Consider the following 20,123-nt stretch of genomic DNA (forward strand, 5'->3'; position numbering starts at 1 on the left):
TATCTGGTGCAGAATTCAGAATAATAAATGATTTGACACAATGAACACAATTTTAATCAAGACTCAAATTGAAATGCAAAGCATGGAAAAATCTACAGCAGAGTGCTGCTGTAAATCTATGACAGTGAAGAGAAGAGTTCACTTACGTGTAGGTGGAGGTTTAGCAAACCGTGGGCTAGGCACTGTCTTGTTGCAAATAGCTGATGTGTCTGCTTCATCTACATCCTGCTGCCACGCACTGAAACACATATATTTAATCAGAAAGTGGGCTTTTTAAATGCAGGCTTTCACCATCTTATATTTACATATTACAGAAATGACAGCCTAAAAGCTTTAGCTGCAAAATAGTTTGTAGATTACAGTGCAGAGGGATAACATACTTGTTTGGTGGAGCCTGTCTGACATCAACACATTGCCTCCCGTTCCAGGCACAGTAAGGATCCCTGGAGAGGATGCACTCCCCGCAGCTCTGATAATTAGTGCAGTTAGCTACTGGGACCTCCACCAGTTCAGAGAAAGAGGAAACATAAAGCTGACCCTGTGGAGGAGAGATGACAAAGCAGGGGACAGGAAGGAAGTGCCCCAAATACAGTTACTGGGTTACTATTTTCATCCAGAATCTTCCTTGTCTGACCCTGATCTAAATACAGAACACAGAGCTTTACAGTTCTTATCACACTTATCGGTTTTATAGGAATTTCATGTACAAATCTAAATAGAGTAGCAAAAACAAGCCAGGATTCAGGAAGTGTCACATTTCCAGCTGTTACAACCCCAGCTGTTTGCAGTTCCCTGAGAGAGAGTTGCATAGTTATAATTAGCTCATTTAACATGAGGTCTCCTTTAGGCTGTGACTCTTCATGGCTCACAGAATCTCTAAACTGCCAATAAATGCATTTAGTGAGCTTGTTATTACTCCCCATCATGAGAAAGCGTTTTCATTCCCTCTCTCAGCGGAGTACTGTACCTTTTCAGAGTCCAGTTCAATGTGCTGCACTGGTTGGGAGTCACGGAAGAGCACCATCTCCTCGATGATGTGCATCTTGTTGTTGACATTGATGGCTTTATGAAGTCTCCCATCATCTAGAGAAGATACAGTTTAACTTAAAATTAGATTAAATGTGAAGAAATGCAAGAAATGGATAACAAGATCATGGAGACTGACGAGTGTGAATGTGTGTGTCGTTATTTACCTGTGCCAATAAAGAGCACATTATAAGCCTTGTGTGCTGCCCAGACTCGATGGACAGCGATCTGCGTGTAGCGGACATTACGTTTCAGCAGGAGAGGCTGGCTGCGGATCACGTTGTCCATCAGGAAGCGGTCTTTCACAAAATTCAGCACCTTGTCCGGCATGTGTAATGAGGACGAGATGCCCTGCTCTCTGGCAGCATTTGTGATACACTGTGAAGGCAACATAAGTCATGTTTTTGAATACATTCGCTCACACAATGTATAATGACACCAACTGCAGCTGCACAGTACTGCTTTGTTTTCTTTCTCCCCCCCACTGATTCAACTGTGATAAGCCAGGAAATGAAAACGACAGTAGTTTGATAAGAATCATGTTTAGGAAGAGAGGTGGTGCGTGACGCCAGCCCGACAGATATCTGCTTAAGCCTTGATCGTGCGACTGATGAAAGACAGGAACATATGAGACTCCTCATACAGCTGACATACTGTTGAGCACTGACATGTGTCTACTGGTTCTCCAGCAGAGGGCAGCAGGTAGGTACTCACCGCTCCAGGTCGAGGCTCTGGGACTGGATGGTTGTATGTGTACCACTGCTGTGTTTCTCTGTTGACCTCGCGGTATCGGCCATTGAACGCTTTTTCTACCTGGTCCATAGTGAAGGAACACACTGCAGAGCTTCCTGAAGCACCCTTGTACCTTCAAAGACATAAACAAGCATCTCAACAAAACTGATTGATAAATTGTTTTATTCTGAGTTTAGATAAGCTTGAAAAAAGCTCTTTGTAACATTATAGAGGGGATGTTTTTTACGCTGAATGCCTAACCAACTCTGTGTAGAGATTAACTGTAATCTTGTATTCAGGGCTGTGGCCAGGATTGTAGAAATACTGCGGTCATACTTACCTGCAGATGGACAAAAAAAAACTAGTGGCTAAACTTGTTACAAAGCACCACTTGTCTTCTCTTCTCGTTTGAGATAAATGTTTTTTGTACATGGTCATGTTCATTTATATTTTCTGTAAATTTTATCTTATATCCTCGTGGTCTAACTGTCATTTCAAAGCCTTCATTAATACTATACTTCCATTCTATTTCTTTTTTTTTGCGTAAAAAAGATAATTTTATAGATATTTACTCAAAAAAATCAACCTTAAAAACCCCAACGAGTGTTATGTGTGTGTAACTGTACATTATAAACTCAATGTCATTTCCATACCTTAGACAAAGAGACATTTATTTCTTGTGTGTGTCAGATCTGAACAATATATCTTAAGAAGTCACTTCATTTGTTTGGTGTTGTGTCAAAGCGGTAAAAGTTAGTCCTCACCATTGAGATGTGAACACTCCATAAAACACAGTGTTCTTCCAGTCCTCGGGGCTCGGTGTCAGCACAAACATGTCTTGGATGATGTTGAAGGGGAAGCCGTCATCGGGCAGAGAGCACAAGAGTTGAGCCTTCAGGAAGGTTGTCCATTTCTTCTGCAGAACCCTCTCGCCTCCCAAGTCACCCTGCAACACAGGTTAATATTTGTTGGTTGGAGTTGTTTAACGTGTGGCCAGTAGAGGGTGCAACAATATAAGACTGACACCTGTCTGCAGTGGTGACTGTTGACAATGCTGCTGCACACACAGATTGATGCACAAGTGTGATATGATGGGATCTGACAGGCTTGTAAAAGGCATGAAATGATAATGTGCACCATATGGTACATTTCCATAACATACTTTAAATACCATAACATACACTTTACGTCATGGTATATCATTTTAGGCAAATAATTCTGTAATTTACTTGTGTGACTGAAAACAAAGACAGCGCTGTGCCAAAAGGTGAAGCTGTTTGAATTGACGTAATTGAAAAACATTAACCTCCTATAGTAACAGCATAATGAGCTAAATCAATTGCGCCTGTAACACAGATATACTGTACCCTGAGGCAGCAGACTTCTAGGTCATGAAAACAATATACATCATCACAACTGGCTTAGATAAAAAACACTCAGGGCTTTGAGGAGGGCAAATGCTTTTAAATCAAAAAGAAAAAGAAGCATTGCTCTCCGACAATAACTCTTCACTTGACACTATTGCTGTGATTCGGTGCCTTTGGCGCTAGCCTTCAAAGTGATGTGTGGCACGAGACCTCCTCGACAAGCAGGCTAATTTGGCTGCAGAGATTGTACGATATGATATGTGTGCAAATTGGAGAGCAACTGCAGATTTAAACCTCAGTGTGAAAGTGATTTACAGTATTTCATGTATAACTGTTAAACATGACCCACAGGGAGTTCTCGGCATTAGGAGGGTGACTACAGACGTTATATGTACAACTACATACTGTACAAGATGCTATTCTGGTTTTGTGAAAGGACCTGGGATTCTGTTTACATTCAGTCCATGGCAACACTTATCCCAGTTTTTTATAGGCAAAGGTCTAACGAGATGAAAGCTGGCCGTTAGGGGAAATAACTAGTTTTCAAAATGTGCAGAGCAGAGGACCAGAGAGAAATACTAAATGAGCTAAACTACATAAAACCCTTTAACATGAAGCTTCAATTGAGTCCACTTTAGTATTACATTAATTAGAGGAAATGACCGCACAGGATGGGGAGGGGAAATGACACATGACCAATACTGAGCTTCTGAGGCAATTACTTATTGTAGTAACCCAGGCAGATAATGAGCAACATACAGTATTTTCCATGGACCTCCTCGCTGAACCTAGGTTTATAATTTAATGCCACTCTGTACTTAAACTGACTTATGAATAATTGAAGCAAATGCATCCCATTCATTAATCCCTTGTAAAAGCATCCCTTTCAAGGGCTGTTCAAAAAGCCATGAACATGGGAGCCAGTAATGGCTTCTCTCTGGGAAATCCTGCAAATGAGAACATGCTTTGTTTTGTTTGTTTCAAGCAAAACGTTGTTTATCATTCTATAGTTAGCCTCGATGAAGTGGAACCTGTGTACTTAACACCTCAATAAGCAACAAAGAGGAGACTGCAGCCAGCATAATTAAGTCAAACAGGGGATTTAGAGAGACAGGGACAGAATCAAACCTAAAGTAATAATTTCTTTGAAAAGGAATCACTATACCATAAAACTAAAAGGAAACAAAACCCTACATCTGAGCATTCACCAGATTTGAAATCTTTGTTAATGTTTAACATTTTACACTTTTTAAACCATTTTTTGTTTTATTTTTGTTTGGGAATCTAACTCCCAAGCGACACATTTTTAATAACTTCCTTCCTCAGTGATGAAACCCATTATTAACACGCTACATGAATCAGTATTTATATAACTTTGTTAACTGGAATGATGTTTTTAATTGGATATATGGAAAAACTGAGCAAACAATTACAGGAAGATGAAAAAGTATAACACTGTGGGCGGTGTCTGACTGAAAAAGCCCTGTGATTCACAGCTGGGCCTCCAACCACCTTGGGGTTTATATCTGATGCACAAACTGGAGCTGGTGTCTTGCCTTTATCTGACAGTAGGGTGACTGTCAGGACACAGACCTGGAGACAGTCAAGGCCTGAAAAAAGACAGATACTAGCTTTCCATGTAGATTCCTAAAAAGTTGTGATTAACCATACTTAAAAAAAGACACATTTTAGATGGTGTCCCAGGACAAGTTTGAAATAGAAAAAAAAAAAATTGTTTGCTGTCCTCAAACGGCAGCTCTAACTTGTCATGTTTTCTCTGAGGTGAACGTCAAACTGTCAGCTACTATTTCTCATTCTCCTGGGACAGTGATAAACATGATTCTCTTTTCACAGAGACGAGCAGCAGCCTGATCTGGAGAACTGATTTTACAGCACTGAGAGGACCCTGAAAAAATATTAACTTTACTTTGTGAGGTCTGCATTTTAGTTTAAAAGCCCTGAGCTGAAGTACTTCAGCAGGTGATAATCCATTTCTGTGCATGGGTCTTGCACTACAGTAATCCTAAACCATTTTGAGTTGGCTACCGAGTCCTGTCTCAACACAAATATATGGTGAAACATGATAAGAATAGAGGGAGGAGAAGATCAAGAGGAAAAAGAATCAAACACAGAGAAACACGTAAGAGGAATGCGTTTCCTGCGTCACTGCCCAGAAGGACTGTGAGCAATACTCATCATATTTAAGCTGTAAGCAGCTTTCAGAAGATTTCATATGTGATGTATAGGAGCGCATGCTGTACAGGGACACGCATACAATGAACAAACACACAAACAAACACCCTTTTCTCGGTCTGATAGATTCCAGTACTGGGTGTCAGGATGTGTTGCTGAAGGGTACAAAGGCCCCTTTAGATTGACTATCTGCCTTCAAGCATCACTCACCTTACACACGCGAGCGATGCGTGACACAATGGTGTTGTCAAAGAAATCAAACTCCTTTCCCGCTTCACTGAAGAAGAAGTAAATCTTATCATCATCGCCCACTAGGTTGCCCTTGGGCAGGCTCTCCTGTATGTAGGCAGAGCCGACAAAGGCCGGGTCTGAAAGAAACGCAACATGAACAATACTGTCAACTTACAGGATATGAAATTCTGGCATCCAGAGAAAGACGTCCATATTCCCTGTGACGTCATACTAAATTAAAAAAATCCAATTGTAACAAGTGTCAAAATCTGGACTTCTCATACAGCATATTTGACAGTTTTAAAAATGCGATTTATCTCATATAAAATGTGATTTAAAAATTAATAGGATCTTTATTATATGAGGAATATAGTGAAAAGTATTGCTACCACCATACCTTGAAGCCAGTTCAGTGAGTTTTCTGTTTTTAGAGCAGTTCCTTGGCTTAGACTCTTGTAAATGATGGGTTCATTTCCTTGGAAATTACTGACTGTACCGGCGTACAGCTCTCCATCTGCAACGCAATAAAGAAGACCAGTATAATCACAGTATTTACCACGAGGGAATGGGCCTCTGCGTCATACACTGTTACGAAATCCAGAGGTTATGCCCCAATTTGTCTCCATATCAACCACCTGTATCTGGTTACGTTGCTGTTTCCCAGAGTGGTGTCTATAACATTTAAACAAAGCTTGATTTCACTGACAGCTGACAGCTATTCTGGGACCTACCAGCCATGATGGCAGTGGACTTGTATTCAGGGTTGAAGGGACAGCGGCTTCGTCCGTCCTCTGTGACAATCTCACCAGTATTGCTCTTGACGAGGGAGAAATCTGCAGTGTTCTGCAGAAAACACACACACCACATGTCAAGTTGAAAAGTACATCTGCAACCTGCTCTGACAGTGACCGCTGTCAGTCTATCCCACTGTGAAGAGGTGGTCAGTCAGTCCTCGGGCAAGGTTGAAGCACAGGTCATCCCAGTATGTTTGTTATGGATTGTTCTAAAAGGCTTTAAAGGATATGGAGAAGGATTGAAAACTGAATCGATTCTTCATATAGTATAATCTGATTACAAGCATTAAATATTTTGATCCATTTCCTTTCGCAGCAGGAGATAATAAAATTATGCATCTTCTATCTGGGCCGAGCCTCAGTCAGACTGCTAAGTGAGCTGAGAGCAGGAAGCAGCAAACATCAGATCTTAGATGCTCTTCCTCTATGGTCTAATAAATAAACACCACATATAAATTTCTCCACCTCTTTTAAAACAATGTGCACCGACTGACAACCTTTCAGATTCTTCTACAACAGATGCGCAGGTAGAGTCCAGCTGCACACAGCAGGTCACTGCAGTAGATGTGACTGTTTCATACTGTATAAACACTTACTATGTAAGCACAGATGGGGCTGAAGGCGTATGTTCCACACACATACAGATGAGTGCTGTTCATATGTAGCAAAATCTTGATGTAGTTGAAGCAATCCGTCTGTAATAGAAACACAGGCAAGAATGTCATAAAATGGTTGAAAATGAATTTCCCTACTTTGTTTTCTTTACAAATACTAAGATATGTGGTTAATAAGCTGTATTTATTTAGATATGTAAAGCTTAAATATAAAAGATGTTGCCAATTATCACAAAGAATACACATAAAAAAAATCAGCTTAAATGGATTTCCGCTCTATTTTATTTTTAACCCATCACCCAAAGGATGTTTCATTTCCTGCCAGTAAAGATAAAAATGGAGAGAAAACATAAAATAATTTGGAGATTTTGCACCACAGTCTGGAAAAGAAATTACAAAAAACCCCCAACAAATTGTGAAACTACAGTGTTTGCACTGCAAATAGTTTTATTAAAGCTGAAGTGCGCCTCACTGCCCTTCTGGCAGTGAGAGTAATTACAAAAACACTGTCAACATATGCTTACATCATAGGCTCCGCGGTAGCCTAGAAGTCTAGACGAGAAGAAATCGTTTTAAATTATTTTAAACTCACTGAACTGGTTTGCCCCATTCAAGTTAGCAGAGGACTAACTAGAAGTTAGCCAAAGTCTCTGGTACGGATGCTCTAGTATGCATTCATCCAGCCAGGCGGGAATGTCGCCACCAACACCAGATTTAAAAACTCTGTATACTGTGAAATACAGAGAGATTTACCTGGCGGTGACAGGCTTAATCAGCATTGTGTGAACTCATTTTGTAAGGGTGTGAATGTAACAGACGTTCATTTATATGTAAAAGTTCTGCAATGCAGGTTTATAATCAAATTTCCACCAATATTTTTGTGCCAATTATTCTTTTTCATCTATCAACTTTTAATCAGTTTTTAATATTCAAAACAAACACTGATGAACTCCTGCTGACATGTTCCCCCTCATGACGCATAGCTAATCACAAACTCACAAGGTTAAAAGTCTGAATGTGTACATGTACAAATGGTAATGGAGCAGGCTGACAAAAGAAAAAGGGAATGCAGGAAAAGTTTGCTTGAAAGGAAGGGAAAATCCATTGTTAGAGAATGGAAAGTTACAACTTGACAGGAAATTTCCAAGGTTCTGCCCTGAGTCTGTTTCCAAAGTTTACTGCAACAATGGTCAACTTAACCAACGAGGAAAACCTGCAGTCATGTAAATAATGTTTGAGCCATCTGAGCTTCACACCAGCCGTTCTCTCACCTGCAGGTCTTTCCCTTTGAAACTGCACTCTTCTCTCTTCCTCTCTGGAGTTTTCCATGTGAGCTGCAGTACAGATACACAGTCAGACTGCAGGCATAATATAACTGGGTGTGTTATATTCACACTGGACTTCTGGGATCATATATTTATATCCATATTCATACAGTAACTCTGGGATCACATTATAAATGCATTCATATTGATACAGCATACTGTCTATGGTGCTGTAGTTTACAGATTCTTGCACATTGGCTCTTACATTTCTTTGTAGCTTGACTGCACTGATATCAGAGAGGTTGAGAGCAAAGAGAATCTCCCGAGCTCCGACGTACAGCATGTTGTCTTCTTTACTGAGGAGGAGAGAGGTGTAGTTGAAGACCCCGTCGACCGAGAAACTTCTAGTTGTTCTCTCCTTCGCATCTGAACAGAAACAGACACATAAAAGGTAGAATTCATTAATTAATCTGCCAATGATGAATATGAAGAGGATATTGCACAGTACATTATGACTGTTACAAGCCATTATAAGCTGTTGTAGACAGAAAATTCACTTAGATATGCAAATGACTGCGTTTTGAACACGTTTCTGTGTGTGGTCAAAAATGTGATGCACCTCACAGATACACTGCAGATACTGTGTCTTAATTAGACACAGCAGCACAATGTATCACTCCTCAGAAGCACATCACAAAGTCTGTTTTCTCATTCGGTGACTTTTTGGGTGTTTTCATGTTGATGAAAGATTTTGACAAGTTTAGATTCCGTGAAAAAACAAAAATACACCCATAAATTGTCTTAAATGACATCATCTACCTATGCACAAACAACAATTTTTAAGCATTTCTTCCTGGCATTTTTGACTTCATTAAACAGCACACAGTGGAGAGCTGACAGGAAATTATGAGACAGGGATGACCTTGATATCAAAGGTGATGGTGCAAAGATGCTCCAGAAACACCCTTTTATATACCATCATATTACCATCTAGATAAAAAAAAGTCAAAGTCCAATAACAGTGCGACTAGTGACTAACATGATGATGATAAGATCATACTGTTATTGGACTTTGACTTTTTTACTACAGGACAACTAAGACTCTGGGCCTCATGCAGTATTTGATACACCAAAAAACACTAAAGAACATAATCAATGTGTCTGTGTTTGTGCGTCGGCTGTCGGCCTTTCATCACAGAGAGATGAAGAAGTAGAACAGAAACAGGAAGAGCAAATTCCTCATATTTCTCCTACCGTAAGTGAATGGCTTTGTTCCAACCACATTAACACCTCCTGACTGAAGCCAGGGGTTAAATCATCAGCTCTCCTAATCACTGCTTTAAAAGCCCATGTGTGTCTCAGATTTGCAGAAGCCTGGAGGCTTTCGCTGCTGGCCCAGCTTGAACAACTTGCCTTAATTGCATGCCAGCATAAACAGAAGCCGGGAGCTGATGGAAACGTGAAGTGAGTGAAGTTCTGATACACGACCTTTGCTCCTGTAATGTGACGAATGTGCAATAAGGAAAAAATAACGACTGAAAGAACTTTATTTTATTGAGGAAGTTCCTCTAATATTGTTTTAATAATGTAATTTCCTGCGGTAAAGGAGTGTTGGTCTCTGTGATTTATACATAAACTACTGCTCTAAGGCACTGACAAAAGATACAGGGGAGGGGAGCTGAACATTATGAAAAAAAAAAAAAAAAGCAAGACCCTTCCCCAGAATTAATATTTTCTTTGGACACTCCCCTTGACTGCAGCACCCTTTTTCCAATATGACAAAATTCTCAACTGTTCAGCTAATTTCATTATTAATAACTTAAATTTACATTGAAAATGTTAAAACTTTAATAGCAAATGCCAAATTTAACATTATAAACTGGTCAATATTAGAATACTAGTCACTTTATATTTTAATAAGGAACTGTTGAGCAAACAGTTATTACTGCCACTGAATGAATGAAGTGGGCTCAATGTGTCATTGTGAACTTGGCTGATTTTATTTTACACATTTAACTCTTTTTTTTCCTTTTTGTGAAGATGGGAATGACATTTGTTGTTTAATCACATTCAGTATATCCAAAAAGATCCAGTGATTCTGTGTTTCTCTGTAATTATGACAGGAAAACAAACAGAATTGCTGTCCTGCACATATGGCAACTTTATGATCCATTGTGCAAACTAAAGCCATCATTTACAACAATTTGATCTTTTTTTAAAAAAAATCTTTCCACAGAAGGCTGAAATAAAATATAAATATGGGGTGAGAAGAGAAAAGAAAATTCCTTCTCTTGCTCTCCCAAGAAGTATAGACCATCCTTCCTTCAGCAAAAAGAAAAAATACATAACCCTCCCTCTTTCGTGATCATCCCCACCAATAATTTCTGAACAGCCCCTTAGATACAATAAAATTAAGCGAGCCGACAAAACCATAATGCATATTAAGTAAAAGTCATTTCAGTTTTATTATTGTCAGATGTTTAGTTTTCACTGTATTTTCACTTTCAGACTAAGAATCACAGGCTTGGCAGATTCACACTGGATTAAAACCACAGATGCTGGTGGTAATAATTACAATTATGGCACTTCCCTGCATAAAACTAATCCAGTCCAGACAGAGTAAGGTGTCATTAAGTTCAATTGATAATAAGCACACGATGTGGTGCATACCCTGCAGTACATGTGACCTGATATAACCTCACCTCCCTGGGTAGGTACAGGAGGTTGAGACACTTCCTCTCCCTTGGGAAAACAACATGTTAATAGCAGTCCATCACCACAGCAACAGAGAGCCTTACTGTAGTTAAATCTGTCTGTAAAACCACGAGAGGCTCTGCTCTGCGTACTGTACATGGACCCATTGGGGCTGTTCTCTCTCCTTTTCACTATCATTACAGGATAAATGGAGTGCTGCCCTGTGCCGGTACCGTTTCCCTCCCTTTTTTTTCCTCCCCACAGAGCCTTAGGCAAGTTTAACTGTGATTTACACAGAGAAAGACAAAGGCCAAAGCCTGAACCATAACAAATGCTTTGAGGGATTTTCATAGAGGAGGATATCTACACAATTATTCTCTGGAGTCAGATCACCACTGTCATACTTAACGACCACAACTGACGGAGAAAAACAAAAGGGCCCCTAATTGAGTATCATTAAAGAAATCCAGGAGGGTTTTCAATGGTAAAAAGCTTTCCATTTATAATTTCAGGAAACCATAATTCGTCTTTCGGTAAAGACTGATTGGTTATTCCTCTGAGAGGTTGGTAATTGTTAAATGGTATATGAAAATAGCATGTTTTGTTTATGTTCTTTATTAATAAAACTGTATGCTTAAAAAATGAACACGTTGACTAAAAAAAAAAAAAATCACTGCCAAAATCTACCCATAAATATATTCTGACATCACAAATTGCATCATTATAGAAACATTTTAACAAAGCCATCTAGCTTCATCACCTTCAACAATATTTACTTTTACTGGTAACTTAACCTGTAATTTGAAGACTAGATAGCAATAATATATACCAAGAAAAGATGCAAGACAACAAAAAGAAATCAACCTTTCTCATGATATCAGAAAATCAGGATTACAGTTAAAGTCTTTAGCTTTAATGTATCTCTAACACAGATGTATAAAGACTGACTCAGCCTTGCTGCAAGCTTACCCTGGTGGCCACTCGCAGTACCACCAAAACCTTTGACAGGACAGGTTTTATATTTACAAAACGTTCAACAACCCAGAAAAATAAATTTTAAAGTGTGCAACGTCATCCTAAAGTTAATCTCTATAAACAGATATCTGCGTATGAATTCAGAATCTGCAGGCAACCGGACAAGATTTTGGTACTGGAAGCTTTTTGGTTTCCGTTTGTAGTCTGTATAGACCAATCATCATCATTTTGAGAAGGCTTTGGTTGCATGCAGGTAAACAGTCCATGTGGAGAGCAAAAGAGGAGGAACACATTGGCTGAAATGCAATCTTCAAACCCATCGGCTAATGTCTGACGACGATTCAGCTTTTTAAATTTATCTACATTCATATGCATATATATGTTTACAGAGATTAGCCAAAATATGGTCTGGACTGTCTCAAGTTGCTTATCAGACTGTAAATAATGGCCAGCGCACGGAAGAGGAAGTCTTGGCCCAGATAGCCATTATCCGGATATCCACTTGCTACACCAGAATCCCTGAAATATTGGCTGTTGCCCCCAAAGGCTAAATTGTTGTCAGACAGATAGCCGATGGGTTCTGAGATTGAAGTAAAGTCTATGGGAAATTATGATTTTCATGTTCCACTATATTCTGACATTTTATAGAATAAAATAATTAAAATAAATTAGTATGTACTTGAACTGACTCTCAGACATTTTGGAGCGGTCAGCAACACAGTCCTGAGACCACAAAACCAGGATATGATAACTACTGGAGGTCAAACACTGTGCAGAGTGTTACCCTCAAAACTACATAATAAGCATGAGTGTATCCTAGATGAACTCGTCCTAAATTCACCTCCTCATACACCGCAGTCTCTTAAAGAATCCCCTCTATTGTTGTTTGACTGCCTGAGGTTGATTCATGAGGGGCCACTCATGACAATGCAGCCCCAGAAATGTTGTGGTGTGTATCAGGAAGAGGGAAACAGACAAGATGATTCAGACGAAGCACTTAAGAGTAGAGAGAAGACCAGCTTGTATCTGGAGCTGGAGCCAAAGAGACAAGAGTATCAGAGAGGGCAGCCAAGTGGCCATCATGTCACTACTGAAGAGGTACATAAACCCCTAGACCACTAGACTGGGTCATAACAACAGTACAACATGTACCATAGAGGTTCATCCTTGTCCTCGTCTGTCTTGCTTTTCTCTTATAACATAACCTTTGAGAGAGCTTTCTTATGAAGAATAAATGGCCACTCCTCTGAAGTGCATTGCTGTACTGGAGGAATTTATTTTTAGGGTATATTTATATTGAAGTGGTTATGATCAGGTTGCCACATGTGCCCTTTCACTGTGACTATACAGTGTGTAAGCAACTGTTTCTCAGGGTAATAATTCAAAGAGCTACATATAAACTATTTCTTGTAGAGCTACAACAATTACTTTTTTTGTGATCAAATATTTCCTTTAATTAACAATCAGTGACATTTGTTTCATGATATTCAGCAATAGAAAAACAACAGTCATTCTTGTAATGAATAACAACAGTGTGCACAATCAGTATCCAAGAGGAAAAATAATGGTAACAGAAAAGAAGGGAAAAAGAAAAGAAAAACTGAAAGAAATGGATAAAAACAACAAAACAGCCATCCCTCCCCAATTACATGAATGACAGAAAATTAATTTCCGAAATCAGTTCATTGTTTTGAGTAATTTCTTAAGAAAAAAGGTCCAAATTATCTGATTCCATCTACTCAAATGTGAATATTTTCTGGTTTAGTTAGTCTTCTACGATAGTAAACTAAATATCTTTGGGTTATGGACTGTTGATTGGGACAAAAAACATGCCGATTATGTTACATTTAAGACATCACATTGAGCTTTGGGAAACCAACTTGTCGATTAGTAAAAAAGTAATTGATAATGAAAAATAATCGTTAGTTGCAGCCCTAATTACTTGAGTAACTTTTAACAGAAGTTAGCCTTTTGAGTAATATTTAAAGGATCAGTTCATCCAAATTACAAAAAGACCTACAAATGGGTGACAAACTAAAGAAAAAATGCAGATAAATGAGCGAAGATGCTTCTATACAGGTGTCACTGACTGGTTTGATGAATATGAAAATGATGTGAATCATACTGTGTGCTACGGCAATGTCTGCCACATGTCTGCCACCAAAATAGAAAGTGATGAACATTTTGTAACAATGTTAATCCCTCCAGTAGAGTTACAAACACCGGAGAAGCCATGCCAAAGTGCATTGAGGGTCTTATAAAGGACGAGCACCTTAATATAAGACTTGATGTTGGTTTTTCTCTTAATTTGTCACCAGTTTCTTCCTGTAATAATATCTAGTCATGCATAAATGTGTTTTACCTTGATTTTCAGATATTGAATCTATGGTTCTCACATTTAAAAATTACATTTGAAAGGCTTAACAGGTGCATGTCTTTCCACAAACAATTCCTCTCTTAAATACTTACTGTCAAAATGTTTCACTGGAACAACTTTCTATTGAAGAAATAGTGTGAAAACTGTCCACAGCGAGGTCTGTGGATTATCCTCAATATCTGGGAAATTGTTTTTTGGAAAGGCATATTACTGTTGAATGTTTTAAATATAATTGTTCAATTCTTTAAACACCACAAACAATATTTTATTCACCTCCACTGTATTACTTGTATTTTCAGTGGCAGATATCTTAAAACCTCAGCACATAAAACCAAAATAATCTGCATGGCTTGATACCATTAGGGGTTTTTTATATTTTAAGTAAACTGGTAGTAACAAACAGTTGAATTTATATAATGTAAAATATGTAAGAAAAACTAAACAAAACCAAACTACTCTCCACTCTGCTGTCTCTGCTGGTCTGATGACGGAAACATGAGTCAAGCAGAAAGACGACCCTCTGTCCAACTGAAAACACTAAACAACGAGAGAAACCAGCGGGCAGAGCTGGAGGGCTTTACACCTCGCTGTATCTGAGAGAGCAGCTTTGTCTGGTTCAGAGCACTTCTGTGACCTCTCATAGAAGTGCATGAACAGAGCACTCAGTGGTTCAACCTCTCGCAGCTGTAAGCAATATGAGATCATTGCCATTATTATGTAATTAAGAGTCATTTCTTCAAATGACACTGCTAAATGGTTTGAAATACTTGTCTAGACTGGCTTGCTAATCTATTTAGAGGGGAAATTAATTATATCGGACTTAAAGGAATCCTTCTACACTTTTGCTGCTGATTTCCTGATGAGTCTGTGTCCAAAAAAGTCCAACGATAATTAAAAGCTTGAAATATCCCCTCTAGAGGGGAACTGTAGAGTAATTTGTTCTTTGGTGACAGAGATCTAAGTGCCTTCTTTTGTAGGGCATCTATAACAGGCTGATTCAATCAGTGCACTCTCTTATGAAGGGACTGCCTTTATCAGCTCTTACAGCTGTATGTTCAGGAGATCAGAAGGTTGCATACTTCATTTAAAGCACCCGTTCTTGTTTACTTACTACAGAACCTCAAGAAAATATGACGATTACTGTATATGAGTGGCAAAATCTGTTCATTTGTATTTACATTATTTGTACTTGCAAACAAGACAGGCTGGGAAATGCAGATTACTGTCACCATTAAAGACAAGGAGCAGGACCTGATATTAAATCTAAAATGACGTCTTAGCAGTTTGTAAGTTCATAAAGATTAGTGCAGGAGGTCAAAGTCAACCAGTAGATGACCTGAAAAAAAATGGCTGCCTGTCTTTACTGAGTTCAAAGGCAAGCAAAGACTCATTATGGCTCATCTTTCAGGGACGTCAGAAGGCCCACTTCCAGTCTTGTGACCATAAACACAACTACATTCTCATCTCTGAAGGATGCTGGTAACCAATAGTCTCACCAGAACTACTTTCATTTTAACCTCCCCGAGGACGCCAGCATCCGCAGTTGACATTACTGTCTTTTAGAGGCTGTAGCAGGCTCAGCTGAATAACACTTGAAAGTTCGGCTAAATTTTGGCGAAGGAGAAACTGGCACAGCCATTTTCAAAGGGGTCCTTGACCTCTCACCTCAAGACATCTGAATGAAAATGTGTTCTATGGTTACCCACGATTCTCCCCTTTACAGACATGTCCACTTTATGCTAATCCCATGCAGTTTTGGGCAAAAAAACAAAGTTCTTTGCATGCAGTATAAATGTGTTATTTTCGCCTATTCTAAAAATGGTGTATTTGAATATTTCTGCATATTGGGGTCCCTAAGCAGTCTTGGAATTGCATAAATTTGGTATGACTGGAAAGCTGAGACTCTTGTGGATTCAATGAGCCCAATTGTATTCATGTGTGATGATATTAGACCCCATAGTAACCATTTCATTGTAGTGAGACCATTTTTTGAAACTTGACTTAAAAGCCACAAACTAGAGACCTGGGACATTCAGAGGACATATGGCTTTCCTAGGTATATTGACAACAACTGGGGTCCCTGAGCAGTTTCCAGAACAGAAGTGCTCGCCATCCAATCGCCGAAAAATGCAATTCTTACAGAAATCACCAAATGTCAAAAGTATTTGTGTCAAATTACAGCATGAATTTATTTTTCTATTGTGTTCCTCAAGGTCTTTGTGTCTTAATGTGGTATTTTGGAGGGATTTCTGATGATTTTTATCAGTACTCGAGTGGTAAAAAATGGTTAAATTTTGCACCAAATCTGTGTAACAAATGGTATCAACCCAAAAATTGGTGCACCAACTTATGAGACATAATGGAGCATGAGAATGGACATCATATACTTCCATCATAGTGCTCTGAGCCCTTAGAGGCTCTAAACTTTCAAAATTTGAATAGGTACCTAACCAAAACACAACGTTCATTACAGATTTATTACTGGAAAAACACACAGTGCTGAGCTGCATCTCAAATTAATCTTCAGGCTCTCAGCTCTCAGATGATATATACTATTTCTATGTGGCATATGACCTGCTATCTCTCCCTAAACCCAAAAATGGGTCTATGGTAGGGGGGTGGGAGTGGAAGAGGTTAAATAGAGCTGAATGTAAAGAAGTTCCATGAAGTGTACCTTGACGAGATTGATCATGTTTTATTTTTTTATTATATTAAACTAACAAACCTAGGAAGAAAGTCTTGAAGCTATGTAACTTAACTAAATTTAACCACATTATTATATGAGTAGCTTAACCAAAAGGAATACGTTGCACATGGATTCAATCAATTTTCTATCACTGTCACTTTTTACACAGTCCATCAACTCTCTGTCTCTATCAAGATAAAAGACAATGACACTGATTCAAAATACAAAAATCAATTTGTTAAAAAGTAAAACAATAGAAAAACATATTGAGATATCCAAATTCTGGTAATATTATATCAGTTTTCATTTAAACTAAATCTTTGATGTCAGATGTCTGATGTAGTAGAAATGACGTGTGATAGTTCAGCTTTTGAAAATAAAGACACAAGACAGAAATTATACTTTAGAGAAGTGAGGAAGAAGCTACTCAGGCAGCGTAAAGAGACATCAGGAACAAATCTCTTTTCTTTGTCTTTATCTGCCTACCGTACTTGTTCAAGGACTTTCCTCAGGATAGAAAAGATGAACCCGCGTAAATCCAATTGCTCTGAGAAGAAGTGATTAACACCCTCTGCTGAGAGCGAGGCATTGACTGCTGTGACAGGAAGCCACAGTGCCACTGGGTCGGTGGCGGAGCAACGCCAGAACTCCCACTATTGTCACATTGTCTGGTGACAGAAAGACAGAAAACAGGCCACACTAAAGCTCTAACTAAATTATCCCAAGTTGTTATAAACTAGCTATTAAAAGCTAGATGGGTAATTGTGTGGGAAACTAGACCTGGGAAATAGAAGGACAGAGACTGACGCATCTGGAATGCATTAAGGCAACAGGCCAAGAGGGTCAATTCACCAGGAGATTCATTAGGAAAGCTGTGAGCCTGCTGTTTGTATTGGTAACTTGTGTGGCTGCATTTTGTTAGTAGGATATTGTCTCCACTGCACCATGCTGATGCTGAGATTGGTGGCAATTTTGAACACAACTTCAGGAAACAGAGGTTGGAAAGTCACATTGTAAATACTGCAAATTCTCCAAATGCCGAGGAAATTATAGAGTAGAGCATTAAAAGAGAGAGATAAAATATGCGCATTACGTATTCACACAGCAGGGATGAGCAGTAACAGGCTATGGTGGGGCAATTTATTGGAGGATAGAAACAAATTAATCTGTTAACATTTAAATAAAACAAATCTCTTAAAACTATTAATAGAGCCTCCAACTCTAGGGGATCCTCCTTTTCCCATGGAAAATGTTGATAGGGCAATGTGTTGGTCAGGGAGCAACAAGGCCTGACCCCAGATTAACCACAATAATGTAAAGCAGCTGCTGGTTCATCAGGAACTCACCATGACCCCTTTCCTCCAGAGGTAACATCAAAAACACGGGGACTGTACATGAGGTCATGACATGTTTCTAACTGTACAGCAGCACTTTGACACCACGTTGTGTAATTACAGTACGAGCAGAGAAAAAGTCCTCATAACACCTGGAGAATGAACGTGCAGAGTGATGAGAGTGTTTTTACAGGGTCTGTTGAGTTTGATGTATGCCCCCCTCCCTGGTGGATTGGACAGAGTGGGTGTCAAGCAGTGTCAGGACCAATTATCTGTCTTCTGATGATGGATTGAAAACTATCACTAAGATGGACACTGATCAGTCAAACATACAGTACATTATGGAGTACAGATGTTGCAACGTCATAAAATCACCATCTGTTGTATTTACTGCTGTATATTTACATTTAAATAAAGTATTACTGTGATACAGGTGAAATCTATAAAACAATAATAACATATAGCTTTCTTTTACATTTCAATGCAATCTATGAAACAGAAAACTTAAGTTTGGTATCTTATCAAGTAGGAATATCAAAATAAATTGCTTCACATATGAGATTCAGTTTCACATTATAATTTGAATACTGTAATACTCCAAATACTATAATAGTCACAAAATGCTAATCACTATCTCCATGAGCCCAAAGCGACATCTTCAAATTACTTGTTTTGTTCAACTAAAATATCTATGACCCAAAAATATTTAATTGTCATACAAGAGCCAGATCATTTTTAGTCAATTATCAAAATTGTCCCAGATTAATTTTCTGTCAATCAACTAATTGAATAATTAACTGATCATTTCAGCTGTACGATTTATAACTTCACTTTGGGGTCTATTAATTTTTGATGGGTCCTGATCACCATTTTTTGATTATTCAGTTAACCACAACTATAATCAATGAACTAAATCATAATAAAATACTAAGTTGTAACATCACTGGTACACTCTTCTTTTAACAAGTGATCAAGTGAATCACGATTAAGCATTCATACCAGGAAGAGCCGATGTTCAGCTATGTGGCAGCGAAACAGTATCGAAAAGCTGTTATCTCACTTGACACTGCTGTCATTGTGAATTACTTGAGAGTGGTTGATTCAACTGGTCGAGACATGACAGCTTTTGAATAATTAATAACGCTTTACTCCCAGTGTGGCTGTGGGCATGGCCTCTAAACAACATTATAGCATGACTGTCCACACACATGATGTCTAACGGAGGGTTGAGCAGATCAACAGGCAAAGACAGGCAACGTAAACGGCTTATAGGTGTGCCTTTAAATAGTTTTCCAACACAGTAAGCCATTCAGCATGGTCTGCATTAAAGCCTGGAACAAAAGCAGAGAGAAAAGCAGATGCAGGCTCTACTCCCTGAACCCATGATCCGTCCTGATAGGCGCATAATGAGAACCAGACAAGTGTTCACACCATAACACATACAAATCCCCATTCATTATTCATGGCAGATTACCCTCTTCATTAAGGCAGAGGCGGGGACCGCGGGACACAGAGAGAGCAAGAGGGAAGAGGAGGGGAAGTTGGTCTGCGAAAATGTTACCGGATGAGGAGCAGCCAAGCAGGGCTCTGGCCAGCCTACGCTACTGAGGTTAAAGCATGCAAGCCATCGAGCTAACTGGCATCCAAATAGAGGACTAGAAAGCATGGCAAGGCCAGGCGGTTTCTCCTGTATAAAGTTCAGGTCCCAGAGGCCCGCAGCTCTGCATTCTGCTTTGATACTGTAAACACAATGTGACAAAGCTCTTCTGTGGGAGGCTGGGAAATGTCAGCGTAGTAAAACCGACATTACAACAACAAGACAACTTATATCACCA

General features: G+C 39.0%; 1 protein-coding gene across 6 annotated transcripts in view; it reads right to left on the reverse strand.

Annotated features, from left to right (window-relative positions):
* Window positions 1-20,123, reverse strand: part of sema4ba (sema domain, immunoglobulin domain (Ig), transmembrane domain (TM) and short cytoplasmic domain, (semaphorin) 4Ba) — an 82,966-nt gene that overhangs the window by 3,688 nt on the left and 59,155 nt on the right. For all 6 annotated transcript variants that reach the window (XM_067589721.1, XM_067589723.1, XM_067589722.1 and 3 more), the window contains 12 exons: window positions 8,488-8,648; window positions 8,229-8,291; window positions 6,940-7,038; window positions 6,281-6,392; window positions 5,947-6,063; window positions 5,529-5,686; window positions 2,523-2,704; window positions 1,741-1,891; window positions 1,194-1,404; window positions 968-1,083; window positions 381-538; window positions 147-238 (listed from right to left, as the gene is read on the reverse strand). In XM_067589721.1, coding sequence (XP_067445822.1) covers window positions 147-238; window positions 381-538; window positions 968-1,083; window positions 1,194-1,404; window positions 1,741-1,891; window positions 2,523-2,704; window positions 5,529-5,686; window positions 5,947-6,063; window positions 6,281-6,392; window positions 6,940-7,038; window positions 8,229-8,291; window positions 8,488-8,648 — 1,620 coding nt within the window. The remainder of the gene's footprint in view (window positions 1-146; window positions 239-380; window positions 539-967; window positions 1,084-1,193; window positions 1,405-1,740; window positions 1,892-2,522; window positions 2,705-5,528; window positions 5,687-5,946; window positions 6,064-6,280; window positions 6,393-6,939; window positions 7,039-8,228; window positions 8,292-8,487; window positions 8,649-20,123) is intronic.

The sequence above is a fragment of the Thunnus thynnus genome, chromosome 5 (genome assembly GCF_963924715.1).
Source record: "Thunnus thynnus chromosome 5, fThuThy2.1, whole genome shotgun sequence".
NCBI lineage: Eukaryota > Metazoa > Chordata > Actinopteri > Scombriformes > Scombridae > Thunnus > Thunnus thynnus.